We start from the raw sequence: 27,816 nt of genomic DNA on the forward strand, positions 1-27,816 counted from the left end.
GCCTGAGAATTAGGGGACCCTTGGGGTGCTCATCCCCTCTTTGGGGCACAGAGAGGGAGTTGGATAGAGAACTGGTTGGGATGCAGAGGCTGTGGGGCAAAGGGCAGCAGGGTGGGCAAGGGGAAGCCCCAGTGCCAGCCTGGCACAGCGGGGAGGCTGTGAGGTCAAGGCCAGCAGCACGGGCATGGGGAGGCCGTAAGCCTAAGGTGGGCACAGGTCCGTGGGGAGGCCGCAAGGCCAGGCTGGCAGGCACAGGGCGGCTGAGAGAGGTCAGGCTGGCAAGAAACTACTTGTGAGAGACAATCTATTACCCTCCCTGTCCCAGTCAGGCCTCCTCGCTCCTTCCCCCTCTTGCCCAGCAGCTGCAGCAGGCCCCAACTTGGCAGAGAGCCCCTCAGGCCTGGCCTGGCGCTGCCTGAGCGAGCCCGGGCAGGCGGGCCCGCGGCGCTGACGGCTCCCTGCGTTCTATGGGCGGGACGGGGGCGGCGGCGGCAGGACCGAGGGCGCCGCTGCCGCTGGAGTGGAGAAGCGGGCCAGCCCGGATTTGGCGCGAAGGCAGCGGGGCCGCCACGCCAGCAGCCATGCAGGCCGAGCAGCGCTACCGCTCGGACACCCTGGCCTTACGGAGACAGCTTATCGGGTAGGTGCGGCGCGGCGCGGCGCGGGGGAGGGGCGTTAGTCTCACCTCAGCTGCCGGAGGCGCTCCGCTACTGTCCCGGCGGGGAGCAGGAGCGTGAATGGCTCCCCTGGCCCGGGCTGTTATCTGACGAGTCCTGGGACTGCGGGGGAGTGTAACGAAGGCACCGACCCGTGCCCGTCCCCGAGCAGCGGGTTCAGCCCTGGCAGCCCCTTTCCTGACTCAGCGCGCCTCACTTTCTGCATTGGTTGGCCCCGCAACGGCAGCAGTGAACTCACCTGCGCCTCCTGGGAGCTGCGGACGGGAAGCAGCGCTCGGCCTTGGCTGCTTTCCAGCGGCCCCCGGCGCGGGGCAGTAACCGTCAGCCCAGCGGCTCTGTCCTGCCACCCCACAGATTGAAATGCTTTTCCGGATGAACCGTTGATATAACGATTTGGGGGTGTCCCGAATCCCCCGCCCAGGGATTCCTGCCCTAGACCAGGCTGCCCTTGGAAATCATGTGGACTCCGCTGGTTCGTTGAAGTAGTTGACTCACTTTCACCGTCCGGCTGATGATCTCAGGCTGTGTCCGCACTCAGGGCGGTGTGCAGAGTGCAGGCGTGACATGGGTCTGCAGCGACAGGTAGACTGCGTTCACACCACGCCTGCCACTCTGGGTTGTAGCTACATGCTGGAGCCAGAGGCTCCTGCAGTGGGGAAAAGCTCTGGCAGCAGAGAGCTGCTGGAGCGCCCCGCCCCGCCTTTCCCCTCTGGGGGAGTCTTTCTTTGTAGCTGTAGCTATATGCCACGGCAGCCACTGCCTCTCAACCTATTTACTACTGTGAGCCGCATCCAGTAGTGCCCGTGTGGCCCTGAGGATGTTACATGGGCCGCAGTTGAGAACTACTGCACCACAGTAGCGTGTGGATGCAGTCTGCCTTTCACTGCAGTGGTCAAAGGATCTGGGAAGCAGTGGGACATTACACTGCTAGAATTGCAGTGTAGACACAGGAAGCACTTCTTGGGTATATAAGGAGCTAGGTAGGGTAAATACCCTCTGGGTTCAGATGTGTAGGGCACTCTACTCATCTAAGCCTTGTTTGTTTATACCTTTGCTAGCTGGACAAGCAGTGTCTGTCATCTACACACTGCCATGAGTGTAGAGGGAGCCTCAGTTACACCACTGTTAATCCAGAGTGGTTATTTTGGATTAACATGAGCATCATTTAGAAGTAATGCCAGTGCTGTTAACGTGGTTTATTTGAATTTATGCTGGTGGAGCTGAGATGATAGGGCTCTTAGTATCTTCTAAGGAGTAAAAACAGAAATATTTATGTTTTGAAAATATGGATATATTTCATAGCTATCTTAGTTCATATTATCAATGTATTTAAATAAACATATGGTGTTATGAGGCTCCTTTTGTTCATATTGCAAAATACCTCATTTACATTTAATTTCATATATTCAGCTTCACTTCATAATACTACAGCCCAAAACCTCAACTGTAGCTGAGATTTTATACAAAACATTAGTATCTTTATTATACTAGATTTCCTCAGCAGAGTTCAGTAATTGGCAACAGAAGAAAATTAACTATTGGATATTTATTTGCACTTCAAAAAGACTACAAAACCCCTAAAGTTGTTGAATGCAATAAATAGCTAGGAATCTGCTTATGTGACTATTGACGATTGAAATGAAGTAGTATTAATGTTACAAGACTAAGGACAGACTTCTCTCAATTGTCTTTTTTCTAATCTGTAAAGGTTTTATGACAAGAAGGATATGGGTTGAAAGAGACTCTGGTGTTAGAAGAAATGTGTCAAGGGTTCAGTATTACACAAGAGGAACAGTATTACACAAGAGGAACAGCCTTTCAGTATTTAATCTTCTCATAATTGATTTGTCCACCATCATTGACAGTGGAAGCCGGATTTCTCAATAAGTGTTATCTTCTCATCTGTTAAAAATCATACTGAATATTTTTACCTACTATTGCTATAATGTTACCTGTAAGATTGCTGTGAGTTAGAATAGAGAAAAACATTTTCTCTATTTTTTTATTATATTTACTTTGTGTATTTGACAGCACTTTGTGTGTACGGTCAGTCAGTGTCCCCTGTGGCTTGTGTGGGTCTTTCACACAGCAATAGAGGCATGAAAAATAGATTTTAACAATAGAATTGTATGGTTATAAACACACAAACCAGCACAGGCACTCAGGGGTGTATCTGAAGTTACATATAACATATTCTACTTTCTTGACCAGATTTCAAGTTGATGGTGTTCCTTTAATAACTACCTGAAGTTAAATCTATTCATCAGGTAGGAATTATCTCTCCTGAGCCCTCCGGCAAGTAGGAGCTTTACTTGTTTTGGCACCCATTGTAAAAGAACACTGATCATTTAGGCCCCAATCTTGCAAAGAAAACCATGTGGGCGGACTGGCAAATATGCCGAGCCTTACCCAAGTCACTGAGGTTCTGTGTGGGCATAGGTCCATCTACCCACCTGATTCCATTTACAGGATCAGAACCATAGAGAATATAGGGAAGGTGAAAAAAATGACAAAAAGTTGAGAAGATCAGATTTGGGAGGAGAGGTTAACGGAATTTAGCGTGTGCGCCTCTTGAGGGAGACACAGGGAGGTGGAGATAGCTCTCTAAAATTTTAATGTAGTAATAATATAAAGAGTGGACCACAGCATTTCAGATTAGATGAGGCCCTAGATATAAGTCCCTATATTTAAACACTTGAGTTTGGTGGTCCGACATTCTCAGTGAAGGGCTTGATTCTGAAGTTGGTTTTTCCTACTGGTCCACCAAAACCTAAGTTGGCTGACTGTTACAAGGCCTGTCTCTCTTCTCCAACCTCCAACCGAAGTAAAGTGCAGGCAGTTCATGTTTAATTTATTTTGAGAAAAAGTCACTTCCTTTTTGCCTTTGGTTAAAATTACAAAAAGATTGGCAATAGTTAATTCTATGTGACTTTTAGATGTTTTATCAGGATCTTATAGTTCAAGAAGTTTTGGGTTTTTTATGTTTGATACAGCTCTTCTTGCAAGCTCTTTTTTCCTGAAGATCCAGTGAAGATTGTTAGGGCAAAAGGCCAGTATATGTATGATGAACATGGAAAAGAATACCTTGACTGTATCAACAATGTGTCTCATGGTAAGTGTAAAATAATGTTATTCGATACCAGGTTGTTCTAAATGAAGGCAACAATATACTGGGAGAACTCAACCAGACAGAATAAAAACAATGAAGGCACTATTATGTTGCATTACAGAAGCCCAATTTTTATGTCATTTGATTGGAAAAGGATGGAAAATATCTCTCGGGTCTGTAATTTAGGAAATACTATTGATACACCTTGATTTCTGGGTGTTTGTACATGAAAATTTCCCTGATTTGATGTCTGCTCAGTCTTTGTATCAAGGCTGTAAACTGAAATTCACAAGGCTCCTGCTCACCCAGCCAAAACTAGATCAACTGTTTAGCTTTAAGTAATGAATGACTTTATAGGATCTGTTCCATTTGTGCACATTATCTCCTAAGGCAGGTTTTTTTGTGCTCATTCTCCTCCAGGGCTGTTTCTTTGCTCACTCCTTGACTGCTGCTTTAGTGAAAAAAGCTGATGTTTTTTCCTTTTGCACATATTTGGAATCTGTTAAAGCAGTCAAGACTTATAGTCCTATGCAGAGCTATGCATTTGAAGGACTTAGAAGGCAGAGTGCACACACATAAGTTCAATGGATCAAATTGGATATTAGCTCTGACTAAGCTAGCTGATTTACAGGATCCAGGAAATCTGGTTAAGAATTTGAACCAATGCAATATTTTAACAAATACACCCAGAAGAACTTGTAAAGCAGATGCTGTACCCTAATGTAGACTCTCCAAGTATCCCAGTGCCGTGTCTTTGCCCACTGACAGTACTGTTGGTACACTATTGTTGCAATACAGGGAACAGTGTCAACTTCTGCACCATAAGAAATATGGGAGCAAGTTAATGTATATTTATCTATTAGTCAACAGGGAAAGAACTCGTATGAATGGAGAGAACGTTAAAACTCCCCTTTTTTTTTCAGTTGGGCACTGCCATCCTGATGTAGTAAAAGCAGCACATGAACAGAATCAGTTGCTAAATACAAATTCTCGCTATCTCCATGACAATTTGGTGGATTATGCAAAGAGACTTTCTAAAACACTGCCTGAAAAGCTGTGCACCTTCTATTTTTTGAATTCAGGGTAAGTCTGAGGTATTACTAATGATAAATATCTTCACTCTTAGTTGTAGCTGAGGTATAGTGAATATACACTTCATTATAAGTAGCTAGCTGCAGGATCTTGTACGTCTGAGTGTAGATTATGCATTGTCTAGTGTTGCAGATGAGATGATAATTTCAGACTTTTTGAGAAAGCTGCTAGTTTATCCTTTTTAAACTTTTGCTGTGCCATAGGTTTAAATTACCAAACTATTAGGAAAACACAGACACAATGGTTTTGAAAAGCTTTAAAAAAGCAGCTAATAGAAGAAAAAGTGAACAATTTATATTATTTAGATGTGTTCTCCCTCTGTCATACTATGGGTTTTTTCCTCTTCTTGCTCCATCTGTGGTTGCTCTGGCTTACATGGGACTTGCCAATCTTGTTTTAAATTATTTTTGAGGTATGGGGACATTCAAGCACTGGATGCTGAAATTATGTATTATTATTACATTTAATGAGGCATTTAAATGTTTCTATTAATGTTCCCCTTGCACCAAATGGAAACTTATAGTATATTATCTCAATAATGCATTACAGAACTAAACTAAATTCCATAATGTTTGTGTCACTAACACATGCAATTCCAGCTAACGTCTTTTGCAAAGAAAATACACTATATATTAGGGTATGAAGTAAAATAAGCTTTTGATACAAAAAACTATTAAGAGGTTCTGATTTTGAAGAGCATTTTATTCTATTTTCAAGACTTCGCTCTATCAGGCAATAACTTTTTTTAAAAATTTTAAATCTTTAATAGGAATACTATCTATACTGCAATAAAAGCAGTCAGTGTAAATTTAATTTTCATAGCATTAGATTCTATAGCTTCTGGTCTAAACTGATTTCTCAAAGAATTATAGAAAAGAAGGGGTGGAAGGGACCTTGAGAGGTCATCAGGTTCAGCCCCCAGCGTTGAGGCAGTACCAAGTAAAACCTAGACCATCCCTGACAGATGTGTGTCCAACCCAGGGCTCGACAAACCCCAGGCGCCAGGTCGCCCTGGCGCTTAGTATTTCTCAGGGGAGTGGCTGCCACGCTCTGGGCAGGGCGCCACTGCACCCATGTAGCAGGGCTGGGAGGGAGGAGCGCTCCAGCCAGGGCGCTCTGCCACTGGGCCCACGTTGTGGGAGAGCGGCTGCTGCGCTCCAGCCAGAGTGCCCCACCGCTGGGCCCACATTGTGGGAGAGGGGCGGGGCCGTTGTCTGGCTCCTTCATTTGGGCTGGCTCCTAGCTCCAAAACAAATTTGTCGAGCCCTGGTCCAACCTATTCTTAAAAACCTTCAGTGATGGGGATTCCACAGCCTCCCTGGAAACATTCCCAAGCTCAACTATCCTTATAGTTAAAAAGCTTTTCCTAATATCTAACCAAAATCTTCCTTGCTGCAGATTAAGCCCATTACTTTTTATCCTACCTTAAGTGGACATGGAGAATGGATCCCTGTCCTCTTTATAACAGCCCTTCACATACTTGAAAACTGCTATCAGGTCCGTCCATCATTCCCCCGCCCCCCCCCCCCCCCCCCGTCTTCTTTTTTCAAGACTGAAGAGGCCCTGTATTTTTAACCTTTCCTCATAGGTAAGTTTTTCTAAACCTTTTATGAATTTTGTTGCTCTCCTTTGGACTCTATCCATTTTGTCCACATCTTAAATTGTGGTACCCATGACTGAACACAGTACTCCAGCTGAGGCCCCACCAGTGCTGAATAGAGGACTACTTCCCTATCTTCCATAAAAAACTCCTATTAATGCACCCCAGAATACTATTAGCTTTTCTTACAACTGCAGCACAGTTGACTCATACTCAGTTTGTGATCCACGGTAACTACAGATACAATTCTGTCACGAAGGTCACAGATTGTGACTTTCTGGGACCTCTAGGTCAGGGCTGAAGCAGCACCCAGGGTTAGATCAGACCCATTGGGGCTGGAGCAGCAGCAGGACTGGAACAGCGGCTGGTGGTTAGCCCTGGGAGCTGTGACCCTCCAGGCCACCGGAATAGCTAGCCAGAGGGCTGACCATCGGAGCAGCAGCTGGAGGTCAGCCCCTGGCAACACTCTCACTGTTAGCTCACCTTCCGTTACCAGGGTATTTTTAGTAAAAGTCAGGGACAGGTCATGGGCTTCTGTGAATTTTTGTTTATTGCCCATGACCTGTGCCTGACTGTTTAGTAATACCTATGACCTTAATTATAAACCCTAGATTCTGTTCCACAGTAGTACCATGCATTTGATTTTTCCTTCCGAAGTGAAGTACTTTGCAATGGTCTTTATTGAATTTCATCTTGAATTCAGATCAGTTTTCCAATTTGTCAAGGTCATTTTTAATTTTAATCCTGTCCTCAGAAAGTACTTGCAACCCTTTTCAGCTTGGTGTCATCTGCAAATGTTATAAGCATACTTTCCCATTCCGTTATTCAAGTCATTAATGAAAATATTGAATAGTATCAGACCCACCACTGATCTCTGGAGCACCCCACTAGATATACCCTTCCAGTTTGATAATGAACCAGTGATAACTAATTTTTGAGTATGGTCCGTCAACCAGTTGTGCACGCCACCTTATAGTAATTTCATATAGACTACATTTCCCTAATTTAGCTTGTGAGAATTTTATGTGGGACTGTATCAAAAAGCCTTGCTAATCACATTTACTGCTCTCTCCCTCCACTAGGCCAGTAACCCTGTCAAAAGATTAAATTAGATTGATTTGGCATGATTTGTTCTTGACAAATCCATGCTGGTTATTCCTTATTATCCTCCAGATGCTTACAAATTTATTCTAGTATCTTTCCAAGTGACTATAATTCCTTGGATCCCCTTTGTTCCCCTTTTTAAAAGATGGGTACTACATTTGCCCATCTCCAGTCCTCTGGGACACCTCCTGTCCTCCAGGAGTTCTGAAAGATAATTGCTAAGGGTTCCAAGAATGCTTCAGCTAGTTCCTTAACCGTAGGATGAATTTCATCAGATCCTGCCAACCTGACTGTCTAACTTACCTAAATATTCTTTAATTTGTTCTTTCCCTATTTTCGTATGCACTCCTTCCCCCTTGTTAATATTGTGGTGAGTATCTGGTCACCATTATCCTTTTTAGTGAAGACCGAAGCCAAAAATAGGTATTAAACACCTCTGCCTTCTTGATGTCATCAGCTCTCCTTCCCTGCTAAGGAGGATCTACACTTTCCTTCATCTGTCTCATGCTCCAAGTGTATTTAAAGAACTTCTTACTGCCTTTTGTCTCTTGCTAGGTGTAACTCATTTTGTGGCTTAGCCATTCTGATTTTATCCCTAGGTGCTTGTTCTGTTCTTTTGTCTTGCTCCTTAGCAATCTGTCCATGTTTCCACTTTTTTTAGGGTTCCTTTTTGATTTTTCAGATCATTGAAGAGAACCTGATGAAGTTATACTGGCCTCTTACTTTTCTTTCTATCTTTACTTTGCACTGGGAGAGTTTCCAGTTCTGCCTTTATCTCCTTGAGAAACTGCCAGATTTCCTGAACCCCCTTTTCCCTTTGATTTTCTTTCTATGCAGTTTTACCTACCAGTTCTCTGAGTCTGTTAAAGCCTGCTTTTTGGAAGTCCATCGTCTTCATTCAGTTGCTCTCTCTCCCCCCTTAGATTTCATGTTTCTAAGAAAAGGCTCATTTCAGTTGCTTTCTCTCAAATTGCTTTTGGTCAGAACCAAGTCTAAATTGGCCATTGCCCTGGCTACCTCTTCAACTTTCTGAAACAAAAAGTTGTCCACAAATACATTCCAAGAACTTACTGGAAATTTTGAGTTTTGTCATATTACATTTCCAGCAGATGTCTGGGTACTCAGTCTTGTGTTTTGGATATTTCTGTTCTTGGTTCTAGAAATGCCTCATCCACCTCCTCTTCCTGATATGGTCTATATTAGACCCCTTACCATGACATCACCTCATCTTTCCCCTTTTGTATCAGAGACTTTCAACTCTCACCTCCTTCTGGACCTTAGGACAGGTGTATATATTCTTGCAATATAATGTAAGACCTCCTCCCTTTTTATCCTGCTTATCCTTCCTAAACAAGCTATATTCCAATATTCCAACCATGAGATTTATACCACCAAGTCTCTTTGATGCTAATTAAAACATATTTTAGCTTATGTAATAATTCCAGTTCATGTTTATTCCCCACACTTCTTGTATTTGTGTATAGACAAAAGCTGTTGAGCAAATTCCTATTTCCCTCGTTGCTCCTACGACTCCGTTGTAATTTTCCATGTCCACCCCCAACATCTAGCCCTCTGTTCAAGTTGCCTTTTTTATGCTAACTTGTGAACTTTTGTCACCTGCCCTCTTTGAACATAGTTTAAAGCTTCTCCCTAGGTTGGCAAGTCACTGCATGAAGATACTTTCCCCTTTCTTGGTCAGGTGGACCCTATGTTTTCCCAGCAGACCTTCTTCCCGGAACAGCATCCCATGTTCAAAGAAACATTCTAGCTATAGCCTTACTTGGTCTCTTTGTGATTCCGACCCTAAAATCTAGTTCATTTCAGGTAGCCAGATTTCTGTATAAGGGTATTAATTTCTGTGCACTGGGATAATTTCTCTTTCAAACTAATCATGGTTATGATTGTTTTGGCCTGCTTCTTTTGTAGTTTATACTATGTATTTAGCCAATGTTGTAAAATATTTTAAGATCTTTTGCTGAAAGGTGCTATATAACTAGGTTTTTAATCAATTTAAATTTTCAGTTATGAGAAATTGAGTGGGGCAGGCAATTACTTAATGACAAACATTAAGAAAAAAAGTTAAAGCACAAATTGTCAATATCACATCAGAATATACAAAGTAAATATCCTTAATTCAGCTGTTCTCAACCAGCATTTTCCTTATTTTGATTATCATAGATGGAAATATTTTTCTATTTGGTTGTGTCTCTATGGTGAATATTTAACAATAAATACTCTAATCCTTCCAAGTCGGTGTACAGTAAGTGCAAAGTAGTATCATATTCCTAGTCATATTGCAGCCCAGTGGCCTGCAGTTTTGCACCTGTGATATTTGTATGTGCAACTAATGTCATTTGTGGATGCCCGGTGGCACAGAAAGGGAGGCCAAGGTTTCAAATCCTGTCTGTCTATGTATGTGAAGTGAAATAGCTATTGAATTTTCAATTGTAGATCAGAAGCCAATGATCTTGCTCTGAGATTGGCACGACACTATACAAAACATGAGGATATTATTGTTCTAGACCAGTAAGTATATCGAATGACGTTTAATAATATCTACTATGTTTTATTATTATTTAGTGATTTTAATAGCCATTTCTACAGAAAAGACCCAGTCTGCAAATTTTTTTGATATAATTTTGCCCTGTAGATGTGTGAATGGAACAAGTCGCTATAACAAGAAATAGTCTCCTTTAAAACACAGTAGCTATCACAGCAGACATTAAGAAACAGCAAAGATTCTGGATCTGGAGTTTTGGGCTTAATTCTGATTTGATTTCTGATCACTACCGTCAGGTAATAGTGCTCTGATATACACTGTTGTGATGGTAAAAACAGGCCACTGAAAAGCCAGAGAAGTGGGGGATTGATGTCAAAGTAAACTGGGTGGAAAGCAGGTGCCAAAAACTCAAATACAGTCGAGCTGGTTGATAAAGTTTTGCGCAAAGCTATTTTGGGCCAAGTGACCATATGTTGGTCGGCTGGATTGTCTGACACCAAAGGGTGCAAAACCAGATTTATTCTAGAGAACTGTGATCATATGGAAATTACTGTTTAGTTCTGCTGATACATTTTTGTTTTAAGTGCTTACCATGGACATCTGACATCCTTGATTGACATAAGTCCATATAAATTCAGAAATCTAGAAGGACAAAAGGAATGGGTCCATGTGGTACGTACATACTGCAACCTATAAACCTTGACTATTTCAGTTAATTTATTACCCACCTCATCTGTGGCATACTAATCACAAGGCATTGTTCCCTTGTGCAGGCGCCTCTCCCAGACACATACCGTGGAATATACAGAGAAGACCATAAAGATTCAGTCTCAGCCTATGCCAATGAAGTGAAAAAAATAATTGAGCAAGCACAAAAAAAGGGCAGAAAGGTGAAAAGATCTTTCCTAAATTTTTGCTGACTCTGGTGGCAGGAATGGGTAGTAGAGTTTATCAGTAGCAACAGACATTTCAGGACCAGCCATGTCAGGGAATTAAGAAGCATGTAGATTACATAAACGACAATTATATTTTCATATGACATCTATCAGATATAATTTCTGAGGATTTGACTATATATAACCAAGTAATACTTTAAGATCAGATAATAGTTTAAAAACAATTAATCCAGCTTTGTAGCATCTGCAACTTGCCTTATTCTACTGTAGTAACCACTACTATTTAGTTCAAATGTTACATGTTATTCTTCCAGATTGCTGCATTTTTCATTGAATCTTTGCCAAGTGTTGGTGGTCAGATCATTCCACCAGCAGGTTATTTCCAGCTGATAGCAGAGTAAGTAGATCCCTTCAGAACCCTTTATATCTGTTCTATGTTCTCATTTATCTAAACTGACATTTAACCACAGTCTTTATGACAACATGCAGACAGCTTAGGATTAGTATGCTTTTTTATATAAAAAGCATAAAATTCTTTTGTCCTATTGAACTGTAAGCACTTCACAGCAGCAACGTTATTGTAGAACAAGCATATTGATTTTTTATTTAATTGGTTTAGATATTTTCTGTTTAAACGCACAGTATAATTCAAGGATCAATTAATTTTTCATATTATTTTATGCATTGAGTGTCAGCTACAAATTTTAGAGATGGAAGTTGAATGCAAAAAATCAAATGTGTCCCTATTATGTTACAGACATGTACACAAGGCAGGAGGTGTTTTTGTTGCTGATGAAATTCAGGTTGGCTTTGGCAGGGTTGGCAAATGTTTTTGGGCATTCCAGCTTCAGGGAGAGGATTTTGTACCTGATATTGTCACTATGGGCAAACCAATGGGAAATGGGCACCCCATCGCCTGTGTAGCAACAACAAAAGAAATTGCAGAAGCATTTGCAGACACTGGAGTGGAGTATTTTAATACAGTAAGTAAAGAGTTAGTTAAATCCTTGTTCTCTGGTTACATGACCAACTAAATGTGAAAGAGGGGATCATTGTTTAAGTGTCACAATCCTGTAGGATACAGTACAATGTTAAATGAAAGCAACACTGAGCAATTATAATCCACTAACAATGGAGAAAGGTTTTCAGCTGTAATATCTAAATATTTATTGATATGTAAAGCACTGTCCTTTAATTTTTTTTCTCCCTATGTGCCTGATCCTGTCTTTTTTCCACCTCCCTCGAGCTCAGTTTGGAGGAAATCCTGTTTCCTGTGCAATAGGTTTAGCAGTTTTAGATGTGATTGAGAAGGAACATCTTCAAGCCCATGCCACACAAGTAGGCAACTTCTTGATGGAATTACTAAATCAGCAGAAGGTCAAGCATCCTATCATTGGTGATGTCAGGTATCAACAACCAATTCAGATTTTCAGATAGTTTGATTTAGATCAGCGTTTATCAAATTGGGGAAACAAAGGCTGAGGTGAGATCTTCACATCTTGTGTTGACAGGCAGTGTTTAGCATCAACTAACATTCTAATGTTGTATCACAGTGGATTTGCATTCTTCACCAATTCAGCATTACAAATGCTTTTGGGATATTCCCCCCCCCCCAATACAAGTTACTACAAAAGTTGACTAATTTGCACTTGACTAAAATGCCTCAGCTTGAACTGGCCTACAGGCAGACAGCTTTGAGATGGCACTGCCAGATCAAGGTTCAAACACAGATATGGAAACTTCCATTGAGTTTGTCAACACTAAATTCTCTCTCTCTCTCTCTCTCTCTCTCTCTCTCTCTCTCTCTCTCTCTCTCTCTCACACACACACACACACACACACACACACACACACACAATTTAAATTCAGGCAGGGAATTAGGGTGAATGGAGGAAAAAATTAAAATATAGTCTTGCTATATTAATTACATTCTGTAAAGTTAGGAAAGTCTGCAGTATTCAACACCTCTGTGTTAAGACAATAAGTAGAGCCCTTTAACAAACTAATCACAGTAGTAATAGAATTAGTGAAATATGAAAATATTACAATAGTATATTCTCACAGGACAATCGCTGCTCTAATTCTTTGTAAATTAGGAATAATTCCTTCTTGCTGATTTTACCTGAATACCTATTTTTCTTTTAAAGGGGTGTTGGATTATTTATTGGAGTGGATTTGATAAAAGATCAAGGGAAAAGGACCCCAGCTACTGAAGAAGCTGCATATTTAATAACAAGGTATTTTAAAAAAAACATACATACGCTATAGCACACTAGTCTATATCATTTCAGTGTTGTTCCACTTAATCTAAATTTTAAGGTTGAACTTGTCAATCTCCATATACTGCTCAGAGTGATTCTTATCCTTGAACACTCACTGATGTCATTGGGAAATTTGCATGAAGTTCATAGGTAGAATAAAACGTATCTGGTATCCAACTTTTAAACAGACACATCCTAGTTTCATCAAAAAGTAGTGAGGCTCCAATAACTCCTTTTTTTAAAATCTTAGCCTTAGTGTATACCAGGGGGATGGTATTTTAAACTATAAAAAGAAGTGTTGAGTATTTCAACAGTTCCAAACTACATTGTGCTGACACTTGGTATGTAAAAGTTCCAGAGTGGTAGCCGTCTTAATCTGTATATAGCAAAAACCAGAGTCCTGTAGCACTTTAACAAATTTAATTTCTGCAGGCATAAGCTTTCGTGGGCTGCAACCCATATCTATCTGATTTCTACTTCGTGCATCTGACGAAGTGGGTTGCAGCCCACGAAAGCTTATGCCTGCAGAAATTAAATGTGTCAGTCTTTAAAGTGCTACAGGACTCTCGTTGTTTTTTGGTATGTAAGATGTCAGTGTATACATCAGAGATAGTAATTTGAATGGATCTTGTATGCAGTCCTTAATGTGAATTTCTGTTAAGCATAAAAGTAATCTCCTCTAATGCAATATAAATATCCTGAATATTAGAAGTTATTCTAGACCTTGAACCACTGTGGTAATTGGACCACCATACTTAGAGGACAAAGAATTTTTCTGAAGTCTCCATCATGCTGACCCTTGTAATTAATATTTTAAAAATTAAGAAACAAATGAATACATTACCTTTTTAGGTTGAATTATTAGAAGTATTTAGATTTTTACACAAATCATCTTCCCTCTCAGATTAAAAAGAGAATATATTCTGTTGAGTACGGATGGTCCAGGAAGAAATGTGCTTAAATTCAAGCCTCCACTGTGCTTTACTATGGACAATGCCAAATTAGTTGTGGACAAAATGGATGAAATATTAACAGGTAAAACTGTCAGATTGGTTTGCAGAAGCGGTTCTGGTTAGCAGACTGAGCAAGTTCTAATAATTCTGGATCTCCCACTACTGTAGTGTGACCAAGGAGAAGCAGTTTAGGGCAACTTTTTCAAGATGGTTTCTAACGTTAGGTAATGAATTTGTGACAGTTGGGCCTAATTCTCAAAACTGCTTAGCATCTGTGAAAGCTAGACCTTAGCTACCTACAATAAAGAACTCAAAGGCCATTTTAGAAAATTTTGGTCTTACCCTATCCAGTGAAGCTGTTCAAGAGATGAATACAATTGTACTTAATGGGGGATAGCATGTGGGGCTCTCTTAAGATAGGTGGATGCCTAGTAAAGGTGGTCTTTTGCGCAAGTTCATAATATTTATCTACTTAACCAGGCACATGTTGAGAATTAGTCCAACATTTATATAATACTTTGCATCTCTAAACCATTAATATTTTTTAAGTTTGCACAGTTAGCATATTGGGGTCATTAATGTCTTATGTCTGAGCATTGTTATGGATTTGCTTCCTTGTATTTCAGACTTGGAAAGAGAAAAGACATCGGAGCCAGTAGGAAAACACCATTAACCTTAGTCCTCAGTTGTATCTGGCCAGGTAAGCATTTTATGTTTTCCAGTTTGTTTGATTAGAATGCTAAGACCACTTAATAATGACAATGTATTTAGTTAAAATAGCTAACCAATCAAATGTATTTTTGTTTTCTAATATTTAGTTTTACATGTAATTTGATTTTTACAAAATGGATTACCCCATCTGCTATTCTAATCACTATTTTGATTTATCTAGGATTACTTCAGCTTTTCAGCACTCATAACAATCTATTTCATTTCCCTCCACTGAAATGCTTGGTTTTGGTATAATTAAGCCTTTATCATTAAAGCCCCTCAAAATTTGACTATTCCTTTAATGCCATAGCAAGTTCTAGAAGAATATCACTCATTCTGCTTGTGGTGAAGAGGGTAGTTGGTTTTCAGTGTATTTAATTGTGTTAATTGCTGCTCATGCAGCTGTTCTACTGAAACCTTGAGTAAGGCAAGTACAGTTTGGTCCATTCTCAAATCTACTGGTCTCCTTGAATAATTAAAGAAAAACCAAATACTCAACTGAGCTTCCTATCAAAGCATAGTATATAACAGAGCCCTACCCTATTTCTGTTGCTATCATTTGGAATTTTTCTGCTAGTAAAGGAATAGTAATAAGAGCAGAAGCGAAAACACAATGTGGTGAACTAAGGAGAAACAATAAGATGCTTTTGCATTGCAGAGGAAATTGACTTTAGTTCAAGCAAAAGCTGTATTTTCAATGACAGCTGCTCATGCAGACATTACCTATGTTATTCAACCATGAAAAAGTTGCTTTTGAATTAGCATGTGAGAAGCGTATCTTAACTAGTATTTCATCTAGGTTTGTGAAAGAGAAATCTTAGAGCCCAATTCAAATTAGAGATGCTGACTGCAGAGCTTCTAGGTGCATGCACTATAGGTGATGATCACAAACTTTTTAAAGGTAGTTCTCCTGTTTAGTTGCTTATTTCCTACATTATCATAAGAAATGGTTCCTACAGTACTTGGCAAAAAGTCTGCACCTTTGCTTTAAATGCAGTGTAGGTGAAGACATTGGCCTAATTAATTTCTTCCATGTCAAGAAAAAATGAAACCTAATACACACGTTATAGAATCTTATCTGTCGGTTCCAGACCCTATTTTGACAAATCTATTGCACAGGATCATTACATCTATCATGTTTCCAGCGTAACTAGAGCCCCCTTTAAGCTAAACAATTGTTTGAGTGTGCAATATTTAATAACATTTCCATTAGCTGTGAAAAGCTCAGGAAAATACACAGGCATTATGATATACAATAGTTTGCTGCAGCTGTAGCAAAAGTGGTGTGGGATTTTAAACTGACTCTCAAGGAGTTTTTTCCTATTCTAGCTGTTATGAACCACCCTCTGCAGTTTTGAGCTATTCAAATAACTATAACTACCTGAGCTAGGCAAAATATTCTGCTCCCCCCAACTATATATTTTCCATGTCCCCTTTTTTTCATGCTTCAGTGTCTCACTAGCACCAGCACCTGATTTATTTTGCCAATATAAGGTCTAAAAAGGTAGATTGGTTTTCACCCAGACATCCCACAGAGTTGGCTCTGTCACCTTCTGTACTGAAGTTCCCAATAAATTGTCTTCTGAGAACATGTTTAGTGAGGAAAAGAGGTGGTCCAAGCTAAACTGCCCACCAAAAAAAGTGTGTCCTTGAAGATATCAGACTATGGGCAATGAAGCAGAGCATAAGATACATCTTTGTACATGTTGCAAGTTCTCACAGGGTAGCTTGAGGCTCTTTAAGAGCAACAGAATGTGTCTCAGAACAACAACAGAAAAGAATGACAAGCTGTGCCTTAGGAGTATTAGCACCCTCAGCTTTTGCTTCAGGCCCTAATTGTTGTGCACCCAAGACCCAGTTCTAGCCAAAGCTGCTCTGTGTACGCTTGAGGGATAATGGTCAATCTACTCTGCTGACCAGTGAGCACTAGTTAAAAGAGCTGCTTACTCTCCTCCACTTGCCCCCCTGGTTATGTAATCATTTAAGTTCTGAGAGTTGAGTTTGATTTTTGTGCTGTGCTTTTACTTGCATTTTAAAAAGAAATGATGGAAGGTAGGATTACTTAAGCACCTCCCATATGGTTTGTGTCATTGTATTGTGCATATTCCATTACCATCAAGTAAATAAAAAGATAGAGAGTGATAAGGCAGGCTAAATGGTGTAGTTCGTTGCTATTCTTCCCTTTTTGATCTACCTCAAGGACTGCTCTAGTAAGTTTGAAAAAACCTAGGTTCTTAGGTAAACTCAGGTCCAAAGTGTTCCCTGATGGTAAGGGGTTAATACTACAATAGTAAAATACAACAGCTGTGTAAACTTTTGGAATATAATTAGTAATTAAGGGTACTGCCAACCAATAAGCTAGGTATGGTGGCCTATGATTTACAACCCACCCTACTGAAATTAAGTGGATATGGGTCCCTGTCTAGGAAGCCATCCAGGGAGAGCTGAAGGAGGGTGGGGGGGTTCAGGCACGATGCTGCTAGCAGAAAGGAAATAATCAGGTAAGGAGTTTACAGTGCTGCAGTTTAGCATCTCCCACAGTTCGAGAATTAGTGAGCAGCAAAGAGAAATGGGGAAGGAAGAGAGAGGGAAGTTAAGTGCCAGTGGTAATTGTACACCTTCCTGCCCAAGGAGATGGCTGCACAGGGGAAAAAAAAGGCCTACTTTCTATAGAGTTTAACAAATGTGTTAAACAGCAGACCATATTGCTGCCCTGTATATCTCTACAGTGGAAGCAGAGGCTCTTTCCAGCCACAAAAATCACCCTAGACCTTGGTGCGTGAGCCTGATGCTCTCTAAAACAGAAGCACGAACACCTTCTGTGCCTCTCCCTTGCACCACTTGATCCCCCCTTGTTAGCCTGGATACGCTGAGCTCTTAGGATCTCCTTTGCAAGCAAGAAATCCATCTGGTCAATTGTCAGCTTCATGGAGGTAGGCAGTACTTGTTCAACATCTGAGGAGTTGTACGGTTTTTGTGTTAGATGCTGCAGCTTTAGATGAAATGATGGGAGTATAATCTTGTGAGGCATGGAAAGATGAAGTCACTGTAGGCAAGAATGATTCTAGGCTTCTTAGCCCCACCTTCTCAGGGTACAGTGGAATTCTTATGTGGCTACAGCTGTTACTGCAGAAACACCTTTTCATGGATAGGCAGAATGGAGATATAGGGCAGTAGCTCAAAAGGTTGTGTGGTCAGGGCTTTTAATGCTAGTGAGTGTTCCACTTTAAGATTGAACAGGCAGGGGTTTAGCCAGAGAAATCTAGAGCCCTGAAAGTTGTGTCAAAGAGCTAGAGGATCCTGCACATAGGATGCTTTTTACATTGACAGCTGGCATGTGATAGTGCTGTGCTAAAGTCTCTTCTCTCCCTCTTCCTGAATAAAGTCCAGGTTGATGCATTATAGAGCTTGGGGGCCATCCATGAAAAAGAGCATTCAGCCCTAGCCATTTCTCTGAAGGAGGCGTTTGCAGAAATTCACTAATTGTAAGAACAAACATCCAAAGTCAGGCTGAAGGACTTCCTGCTGCAGGTGCTGTGCTGAGTGTCTGCTTTTTGGTTCAGCTCTTCTTTTGCATGCAGTGCTCTTATAGCAGGGAAAAGCCTCACTGCTTATTCCATTATCTCTGTCACTACAGCAGGTACTCCACCTTCCCCCTTAGTTAACATACAACACAATAGTAGTGTGTGACTGGATCAGCTATCCCTGAGATAGTTCTGGAACTTCTAGAGCATTAGCTTCACACATTAGAGCTCCCACACATTGATGCTTCTTCCCCATGGGTTCCAGGTGCCTGGCATTATCTAGTGCCCCCTCTACTTCATAGAGCAGCAGGTACAAGAACCTGAGTCTGGAATGCCTCTGAAGCCATAAACCTCTTATATTAGGGCAATAAATCCCCTTCGGGGAGCTCACAGTTTGTTGGAGACAGTATTTTCTTATAGCTATTACAAAGTTGCATGTGCTTGCTTATGTAGTTACCCTTAGCAGGTGTATCCTCCATCTCTGCTCACTTCCTCAAAATGTGAAGTATTATGGTCTCAGGCAAAAATTTTAAAATAGATATTTGCCTCTACCTTGTCTTTTCTCAGCTGGATGCTATTTGCACTACACATTCTGCCATAGGTGAAGACTAAGACTAAGCAGGGGGCTATGCTCAGCTATGTGTAAAGAGGGAGAAGAAAAAAGGTAGCTTGTTAGTTGCTGGAGGCAGGGGAAGGAAGGGAGGAAAAGGATGAGCAGCTGTCCTAGAAGAGCTAAGAGCAACACAAACTGCCACTTGCTGCAGAGGCAGGATATCTGACAGCAGTGACCAAGGGGGGTGAAGTGCTAGCACCCACACTGCTATAGCTCTGAACTGCCTCTAGAAACACTAAACAGGAGGAGGAACAACTTTCCTTATGTATCAAATGTGGGAAATAATGCCTTGCAGCAGGATGTAGAAGAGAGGGCTGCACACTACCACATAAAATGTTTCAAATAGATGTACTTCAACATTAACACTTTAGAAATGAGCAGGGGTAAGACTGAAGTATTTACTGATAATGCAAAAAAAAGCAGTTGCAGAAAGTGAACTGAAGTCACCCTGCTCCCTTCCAATAGAGAAATTGAGGCACTAAAATTATATTGTAAAATTTGAGATTACTCACCTGTTTAGACTCCAGCCTTTTACTTACCATAACTAACAGCCCCCTAGGACTAGAGGTGTTAGTCAAACTTTACAACAGTTTTTCCCCATGGACAGAGAGCTGGGTCAAGTGTACTGTACACTATGTGGATATTAGCAGAGCTTTAAAAAAGCCTCCCCTCAGTTAAAGGTGAAATATTGTGTTTTACATTTTCATAGGTTATAGAGCTTATCAGCATCAGTTTGTGATTTCTCCTATATGCTTAAATACTACAGTACTGATTACAATTAGACCAGGGCCAACATTTCATAGTCCGAAAATGAGTGTCACTGAACTACTACAAGTGCCTACAATTACTGTAACTGAAAGGTTTGCTTTGTGTAGTTGATGGTAGTCAGAAAAACTGGTTTTCCTTCAAGTGTCTCCCCTTGTGCCACACCCCTCCCCCCCGCCGCTTTGGAAACGAAGCCAGGAAAGAGATGGGAAACGAATTTAGAAAGTTACTTTTCATTAAGTCATGCTCATAGGGCCCTTTAAATTAAAGCATCTTGAATAGTTTACAAAAAAACCCTAAATTCATGAACATTAAGGTAGTTCTAGCACTCATTTACTACTAGTGGTGCTAGTTTCCCCTGAGCCCACCACAGAAGTTTAGCACCACACCTCATTAAACACAACTGCACTTTTTTGGTACACTCAGTCCTGATGGAGTTTGAATTCCCCACTACAGAAGGCAGTTAAAGAGGGAAAAGAAATGCTGCTGTAATTAGAAACATGCAAGAGAAAATGAACAATTAAGTGAGGAGCCAGTTACTTGTGTACAAGAGGTCTTCTGGAAAGTCTTCATTTTCACTTGCTCTGTAAAGTCTAAAAATCCTTTTAAGAACTAAAATTTCAGCCATGTCTATGCAATTGCTTAAAATTTAAGTCACTCTGCTACATTTAAATATTAAAGCCACAGTACATCTGTTGCAACATCAACTTTCGATTTAAGTGAAATAATGATTCCCCCACCTTTCATCAAGAAAGTCAACAGTGGTTGCCATTAAATAGCTGCTATTTGGAGTGTTCAGTAAACTGAGAATGGGAAAAGAAACTACACTGCTGTGAGTTAAGCTAACAAAATGACTACTTATTTAATGACAGCTCCTATGAACAGAATTTGTTACTTTAAGTAACAAGGGAAAACATGGAATGAATGAATGACGTAAGTACCCTGTAGGACAAAAGTGTGGTTTTTTTGTATTTTGCCACTGAAGAAAAATAGTGAAACCCATACAAAAATTTGGGAGTAGCCTTTTAAGTATGCCAGGTTTTGTTCCCTCTCTCTGCTTTGGATTTGTATAAAGCCAGAAGAATTCAGCTTGTCTTTATATTAGAAATTTAAATTTTCTGTATCCCACTTCTCCTGGAAGACTGGAAAAAATTGGATTAAGGACATGAGACCTGCCACTGAATAAGGGAAACTTTTAGTCAGACTATTCAAGACATCTATTAACAGTGCCTAGTAGAAGCTGCAAGAAAGAGGTATCCCCCAACTGTAGCTCTGATCCTTCAAGGAAGCCTCCTGCAACAAACATCCAGTCTCAATCTTTGCCTAGAGTCTATGCCTCTGGTTCCTAGAAAGAAGCTAAATAAGTCAGATACCAGTACACAGTTAATTGTAATGATCCTTTCAAAGCTTATCTGAAGACAAAGTATTCAAGAGCCCCCACCACCACGCCTGGATAGCTCAACTTCAGGTGAGGGATTTCTACTGAACATTCTGTTCTGTAGCACCACAACAGAGTTGGAGCTGATGCTCATTTTCAAGTGTGAGCACAAAACACTGGCCAACACAGTCCTCATTTCAAAATCCAACATTTAACTCTGAAGAGTTGCTATGAACACCTAATTTCACTTCAGTTCTGGCAACAGTACGCTACAGTTGTACTGATACAGCTGAAGAATGGCACGAGACACTAGATTACACCTTTTTTATTTCAAAAGCTAAGATAGCTTCAATATCCATGTCATGGTGAATCAGAACACATGTAAAATACCTTACAATACATTAGATTCCAAAAAGGTACCAAAAAGTACAGTAAAATTAACACTTCCATTACAGGAAATGTATGACACAAAAACAATACAAAATAAAAAGGTGGAAAGTGACACTGGTTCCCTAAGATGCATCTCATTCTGTACAACTGGAGTAACGTAGAGTCCATAGTTAACTCCAAGAAGCAGTCCCTAGTTGCAGAGCTGCAGCATTAAGCAGACCCTCAAAATCAGTTTCAGTTTAACCTATTAATAAAATCATTAATTAATATCTTCAGCAAGGCTGAAATTTACACACCACACTGTCTAGACAACTAGTTATCTGTAAATATTAAACATGTAAGACATTTCCAGGGAGCTCTTGAGTAAGATGCACATTTAACAGGCCATAGAAATTTATTGTAAAGTTAAATTTGGTACATAATTGTAATATCCATCTACAGCATTGAGTACAAAACCTATGCAGTCATTTTCTAAAAGAGACCATGCCACTGCATACCTGAATAAATTTGATCAATATGGCTTGTAATTATTCTGATGACCACCACGTCTTGGACTTTTCCCATAATTTGCACTGCCTTGACCTATGAACAAGAGATCAAATGCATTAAACTGCTATTTAGTTGTGTGTGTTTATACCCAATACATTTCTCTTTACTTACTGTAATCATAGCCTGGTCCATATTCATAATACCCACATCCTGAATAATCATAGCCTCCATAGCCACCATAACCTTGCTGATAGCCGTATCCTTGATTCCCATAACCCTGGGTCCAGTAATTGCCATAACCTTGATTCCAAATTTGATTTTGCGCTACAGAAGGGAAAACCATCCACAAAATCCCATTTTAGTACAATCAGCTTAGTTCTGAATGTGTCCATACTTAAGTAGCGTGTGTAACACTTACCACCTCTTCCACCTCTGCCTCTTCCTCCAAAGCTGCCTCTTCCTCCACCAGAACTGAATTGTTGCTGCTGGTATACTTCCTTAGGCTGGGCTACCTTAATCTCACACTGAAAAGCAAGCAAGAAGAGCAATATAAGTACAACACTGCCTGTTACTGAAAATGTAAAGTACCCATATCCATAACATATACTGTCTGACTGGCGCTACAAAATGGGTTACAAACTTAATACAAAATGTATTGATTTCTCGTGAGCTTTACATTTTTTTTTTTTTTATTTTTTTTTTTTTAAACATTGGTGCTGTGAGGAGAGAATAAGATCCAATGACCTTTGGATGTGGAGCCCCTGACAAAAATATACTGCCACTTAACAGAAAAAAGGAACTAGAATTTAAAAAGCAATATTCCTGATTTTCTTCCCCAACTCTTTTTTCCTTGCTGGATTAGCCACTGCTACCCATTGCTGAGGATCCAATGAAACTGAAAACAGCAGAAGTTTAAGTTGGCACTCTTGTTCAATCAAGATTTTAAATGAACAATGCACTTGTGATATTCCACTCATTTACTGTTGCAAGTTCACTTAGGTCACCAAGGAGTGCTATTAAAAAGGTGTACAGTCAAACAGAGGAGGTTCAAATGATCATGTTAGAATTACCACAGCCATCAAATCTAAGCTTAAATTTTGATCTCCATTTTGTGTATTTAATAGCATTTCATTCAGCTAGTTGCAGAATCACATAAGTCTCTTAAACAGAGAAATTGAGACCATTTTAAAACCACAAGAGTTACCAAGGGCATCTGCCCCAGTGTAGCAGCTGAATTGATTTTCTGAGGTTAACACTGTCCTTCACAAATTTGCAGTCTCAGCAGGAAATCCTAGAAAGGTATCCCAGAGCTCTTCATATAATAGTCCAACTTAACTAATGAACTATCCTCCAAAGCTAGCAATAACAATTTTAAATATGGCTAATAAACCCAACTGTAAATGCTCTGTTGTCCTTATTGCATCTGTGTACCTCAAGACCAGAAATGAGCCACTAAAACAGGCTTGTTTCAGAAAGCATAAAACTGTTTTTATGCACAGTACTGCCCACTCAAATTGGAGAAAATAATTGCTTGAACTGGAGTAATTTCTTACCTTGCTTCCACTGACATTATGGAATTTTTTTTCCAAGATCTTCTTGACTGGATCTTCTTCCTTGAAAGTGATGAAGACAAAGCCTCTCCTTTTGTTGGTCTTTGGATCCATTGGAAGTTCAATTGCTTCAATCTGAACACAAAATACTTCTACTTTAAGACCACTTCCTGCGTTACTGTTCTGTATTTTATAACTGAACATATTACATAAAGATATCATAATTATGCTATTCTCTGTTAGCATCAGCAATCTTTAAGCCAATTCACTCAAGTGTAGAGCTCTGACCTTCAGCAATAGGGTTTAAATATGGTATAAAATGTTCCCTTGATTAGGCCACAAAAATTGAATCATTCAAAGCATTTTGGAATGGGAGTTGTTAACTTGAAGATTCAATCTATGTTCATTTTACAAAATACAATTATAGCATATTCTGCAGTGTTTCAGCATGTACCTGGGTTAAGTTACATACCTCTCCAAACTCTCCAAAGTACTCCCTGATTTTCTCTTCTGTGGCTTCAGGGTTAAGTCCTCCAACAAAGATTTTCTTCACTGGATCCTTTTTCATTGCCATAGCCTTTTTGGGGTCAATAAGTCTCCCGTCTAACCTGTGTTCTTTCTGTTCCAAAACCTGCAAATTTGGTACAGCAGGAGTAATTCACTTAAGAAAAAAAGATTTTCCACTATAATTTAGAAAGATCAGATGATAATCTTCAACTCACCTTGTCAACACTCCCAGCTTCTTTGAAGAGAATAAATCCAAAGCCTCTTGATCTTCCTGTGTTTGGGTCCATCTTTATTGTACAGTCAGCCACTTCACCAAATTTGGTGAAGTAGTCTTTCAAGTCTTTTTTGCTTGTATCCCAGCTCAGGCCACCAACAAACATCTTCCTGAAATTTCATAAGGGTAAGATCATTAAAAGCTATGAATTGTTACAGCAGCAGACATGTATATTAATAGCTATGCACCTCTTGTGCATTGTGAGGAACCTGGCCAAAGGCAATAAATGCATCAGCCTGTTTTTTTTTTGTTTTTTTTAATGTGTTATATTGTTTTAAGGGTATTACTACTACACAACTCTGCAATTTTTCATAATGCATTTTAAAGACCCTTTATCCAAATTAAAAGGATTTATGCAGTGTTTATGAGTTCCTGGTGCAAGATGAGGGGTGCAGAGACATTACTCCGTTACATTTAAACAAAGGTTCTCCACCACCACTTGACTACTTTTCCCACTTTAAGCTCCAATAGTCTATTAACAGCATGTCATCATTTACAACTTTCTAAAATAAAAAAACGCTTGGAGTAAAATAGTCTCAATTTAGCTTTTTGGGATAAGGGTTAGCATCCATAAAGCTAGAGCGTGCTTTTGTATTCAAGCTTTTTTGGTCCAGCTCACCAACATAGTTAATGTCACTTCTACATGACAAATTGATACCATACTGTAACTAAGCCAGGCAATAACTAGCTTGTAATTCTGTAGATAGGACCCTAAAGGCTCCTTAAGTTTGTGAAAAGGCAGCCAGAAAACAGCTATACTTCACATCCTGATATTTCCCAAGTAACATAACTTTAAGAGGCTGAAAGGAGTTTCCACATCTGTGGGGCTGAACTCTATACAATTTCAGAGCTTTAAGGCAGCCCAGTTGCTTAGTGCCACAGCCTGGCTGCTTCTAATTGAACTGAAGTTACTTTTTGGCTTCCAGTTCCATCCCAGCTGTCTGCAAGAGGAAAAGCCTTAACATGTAACTCCTCTACCTTTCTAGATAAAAGGTAGAGAATTATCAGATAAGAGGACCATTTCCTCATGACAACATAATTTTATTTTTTTTCCTGGTGGTGAGATTCTAGTTGTGTATACTCTTTAAAGTAGGTGCAACTGTAATGTCAGAAGTCCAACTGGCAAGTCAAATGTGTTTTTGACTAGTCAGTCCTCCTGACAGCCACACTAACCTCACCTTGCACAATGATTTGAGAATGTACTAATCCAGGCACACATTGTGAAAGGTGAAAATAAAAAATCCATTGATTTACACTTTCACCAAAATGCTCACTCACCCTAAGCAAATGGAATATTTGCAAGGCTTCTTTAATCTACATTTACTGAAAACAGTCTTGAGTAATCTACTTTGGCATCTTTGCTTGAATGCCAACACAATTCTTTAGTTACATTTTAGAGATTGCCAACTTCACCATGCAATGCAGTTTAGCATTACAGTATCCTGTAATGTTTTCACAGGATTTGTGATCCCCACACCTTCTAAGAATCTGACAGTTTCACCCCTAGATTTTGGGCCAATTTTGATCAGGGTGTGCATGGAAAGACAGGTCAAAACTTTCTCCCCTCACTCAGAGTGAGAAAGCAGGTAAAGTTGCACTGATCACATTCCCTACTCTGCTGCATCCAGAGGCATGCACTGCACTTCAGATGCTTCAAAAATTCTACTCAACATATAGATTTGCACAGTAAGTTACCCAGTGGCCTAGCTCTCACCCTCCTCCTCAGGCAAACCATCATGAGCAGAGCCATGCCATTGTGAAGCATCCAGAGATCTGAGGCTCATGTAAAAGAATCTGGACCTTAAATCACAAGGCTTCAAACCGAGGACAGACAAGCTTGAATGGAAATCCACAACTCTTGAAAAACAAACCTGCTGTATTTTGGAATCAGGTATATCTGTGCAGTAGGAGCACCAAAATGGGAAGGGGGGGGGTCATAGGAGACAGCTGGTTAAGAGCCAACACTGGAAAACTAACCCTAAAGTACAGCAAACCCTCTTAATAGCAGCACACAGAGCGTCTACACTGAGGTCTATAGTGGTGCAGCTGCTGCCATACCACTGTAGCATTTCAAATGTAAACAAGCCCATAGCCTTTGCTCTTCATTAGGGAACAGTGCACCAAGGAACAGACTAGAAGAAGAAATATAAAACACAAACGTTGTAAGTGTTCCCTTTCTCCTCTCTGATGCCATCTCTACCCCAGTTACTTCCCCAGATCCCCCCCAGCTTCCCAGGGAGAGTTTTCAGGGAGAAGGTACTTTTAGATGCATTGTTCAAAACCGGCCTGTACTAGGCTTTACCAACAGTGGAAGGGGCCTGGCCCGCAAATCCGAAGGGAGAAAGTTCACCAGTCCGCACACCGCAGAAAGCAAGACCCTTCCAAGCTTTCCAGCCCTGAAAGCCCGGGCGCCGGAGTCAGAAGGGGAGCGAGAGGCGAACCCGCTGCCATTTCAGAGCGCGAGAACAGGCTAAATCCCCGCCCCTCCCCCAGCCGCCACATGGCGCCAACAAAAGGCAGCTCCAGAACAAAGGGAAGGCCTCGGCTGCGGCAGTGGTGGCCAGCTCATTGGCCGCCGGGCTGTGCCGAGCCGCCGCTACGGGGCCGAGCTGCGGCCCTGCCCCACCAACCGACCGAGACGGTTTGATGGCGCCGGGCCTACTAATCCTCCTCCTCCCCACCCATTTCCGTTACCGCGAAAGGCAGGAGCGCGGCCTACTCCGCCGCGAGAGCGAGGCCGACCGCTCAGCCCCCGTCCCACCGCCAGAGGAGCCCATGGCGAGCGGCTACCCCGGGACCTACCCCGCATCCTCCTCGTTCTTGCTGGCGTTGATCTGGTCGCCTTCGGCTCCGTTCTGGCTGGCAGCCGCCGCCGCTACCGCCGTCGCCCCGCCGCCGCCGCCGCCGCTCTCGGCCTGCTGCTCCCCGGCGCCTTCGGCCGCTTCGTGCCCATTCTCGGTGGCGTCGGCGGGACCCGCCACCTGCTGCTCCGCTTCGGACATGCTGCCCCTCCCCCGAGGCCGGAGACAGAGCCGCCTGCGACACAAGCGTAGCGCACGGTCAGCGGGGCCACCGTCCTGCCCCCTTACCCTCCCGCCCCGGCGCCGCCCCGCAGCGCGGCCCAGGCCTGTCCACCCTCCCCGCCGGCCGATACTCACTTTAAAACCCGCTCCCGATAAAATCCGGGCCGGCCGGAATCGGATTAAAATCCCCCGCGTGGGTTTCTGGCCGTTATGCTGCTTCCCGACCGGCCCCGCCGACACTCGCTCCCCGGAGAGACGCACGCAACACCCTCACCAGCCCACCGCCTTTCCGCGCGTGGCCGCCTTTATAGAGCGAGAGCCCGAGCGACCCGGCAACAAGACGCCTGCCCATTGGTTGTCTCCACTTGCCACTCACGCGGACTTGCTTCGCTCATTGGTT

At 41.4% G+C, this 27,816-nt stretch overlaps 2 protein-coding genes across 9 annotated transcripts; one reads left to right on the forward strand and one right to left on the reverse strand.

Moving 5' to 3' along the window:
- Nucleotides 1–581: 581 nt before the first annotated feature.
- PHYKPL (5-phosphohydroxy-L-lysine phospho-lyase) lies at nucleotides 582–23,789 on the forward strand. Of its 6 annotated transcripts, none has more exons than XM_067566491.1 (13): nucleotides 582–640; nucleotides 3,671–3,789; nucleotides 4,710–4,869; nucleotides 10,034–10,108; nucleotides 10,667–10,754; nucleotides 10,856–10,972; nucleotides 11,293–11,375; nucleotides 11,736–11,961; nucleotides 12,230–12,384; nucleotides 13,126–13,215; nucleotides 14,144–14,274; nucleotides 14,819–14,892; nucleotides 23,653–23,789. In XM_067566491.1, exons 1-12 carry the CDS (start codon nucleotides 582–584, stop codon nucleotides 14,863–14,865), a joined length of 1,350 nt encoding a protein of 449 aa, XP_067422592.1. In that variant the 3' UTR covers nucleotides 14,866–14,892; nucleotides 23,653–23,789. The 6 variants fall into 6 exon arrangements, with proteins under 6 accessions (XP_067422592.1, XP_067422590.1, XP_067422591.1 ...); XM_067566487.1 differs by lacking the exons at nucleotides 582–640; nucleotides 23,653–23,789 and adding exons at nucleotides 1,242–1,259; nucleotides 22,925–23,622; XM_067566488.1 differs by lacking the exons at nucleotides 582–640; nucleotides 23,653–23,789 and adding exons at nucleotides 1,242–1,259; nucleotides 18,289–19,981.
- HNRNPAB (heterogeneous nuclear ribonucleoprotein A/B) lies at nucleotides 21,494–27,720 on the reverse strand. 3 transcript variants are annotated; one of them, XM_067566492.1, is made up of 9 exons: nucleotides 27,552–27,720; nucleotides 27,196–27,429; nucleotides 24,335–24,503; nucleotides 24,085–24,243; nucleotides 23,616–23,747; nucleotides 22,481–22,586; nucleotides 22,234–22,386; nucleotides 22,071–22,155; nucleotides 21,494–21,817 (listed from the first exon to the last, which is right to left on the reverse strand). In XM_067566492.1, exons 2-8 carry the CDS (start codon nucleotides 27,393–27,395, stop codon nucleotides 22,085–22,087), a joined length of 990 nt encoding a protein of 329 aa, XP_067422593.1. In that variant the 5' UTR covers nucleotides 27,396–27,429; nucleotides 27,552–27,720; the 3' UTR covers nucleotides 21,494–21,817; nucleotides 22,071–22,084. The 3 variants fall into 3 exon arrangements, with proteins under 3 accessions (XP_067422593.1, XP_067422595.1, XP_067422594.1); XM_067566494.1 differs by lacking the exon at nucleotides 22,234–22,386 and having other exon boundaries at nucleotides 27,552–27,716; XM_067566493.1 differs by lacking the exon at nucleotides 22,234–22,386 and having other exon boundaries at nucleotides 21,494–22,155; nucleotides 27,552–27,715.
- Between the last annotated feature and the right edge of the window lie 96 nt (nucleotides 27,721–27,816).

Source organism: Emydura macquarii, unplaced genomic scaffold, assembly GCF_026122565.2.
Source record: "Emydura macquarii macquarii isolate MOO-44397 ecotype Brisbane River unplaced genomic scaffold, CSIRO-AGI_Emac_v2 contig_2768, whole genome shotgun sequence".
Taxonomy (NCBI): Eukaryota; Metazoa; Chordata; order Testudines; family Chelidae; genus Emydura; species Emydura macquarii.

Excerpts from the sequence above, each read along its gene's own strand:
- HNRNPAB (XM_067566492.1), bottom strand. The coding sequence starts at position 27,395 with ATGTCCGAAGCGGAGCAGCAGGTGGCGGGTCCCGCCGACGCCACCGAG. Across the intron at positions 24,504-27,195 it reads AAGAACGAGGAGGATGCGGG|GAAGATGTTTGTTGGTGGCC; the intron begins GTAGGTCCCGGG and ends ATGAAATTTCAG. Across the intron at positions 22,587-23,615 it reads ATAATGTCAGTGGAAGCAAG|TGTGAGATTAAGGTAGCCCA; the intron begins GTAAGAAATTAC and ends CTTGCTTTTCAG.
- PHYKPL (XM_067566491.1), top strand. The coding sequence starts at position 582 with ATGCAGGCCGAGCAGCGCTACCGCTCGGACACCCTGGCCTTACGGAGA. Across the intron at positions 10,109-10,666 it reads GATATTATTGTTCTAGACCA|TGCTTACCATGGACATCTGA; the intron begins GTAAGTATATCG and ends TTTTGTTTTAAG. Across the intron at positions 14,275-14,818 it reads AATGGATGAAATATTAACAG|ACTTGGAAAGAGAAAAGACA; the intron begins GTAAAACTGTCA and ends CTTGTATTTCAG.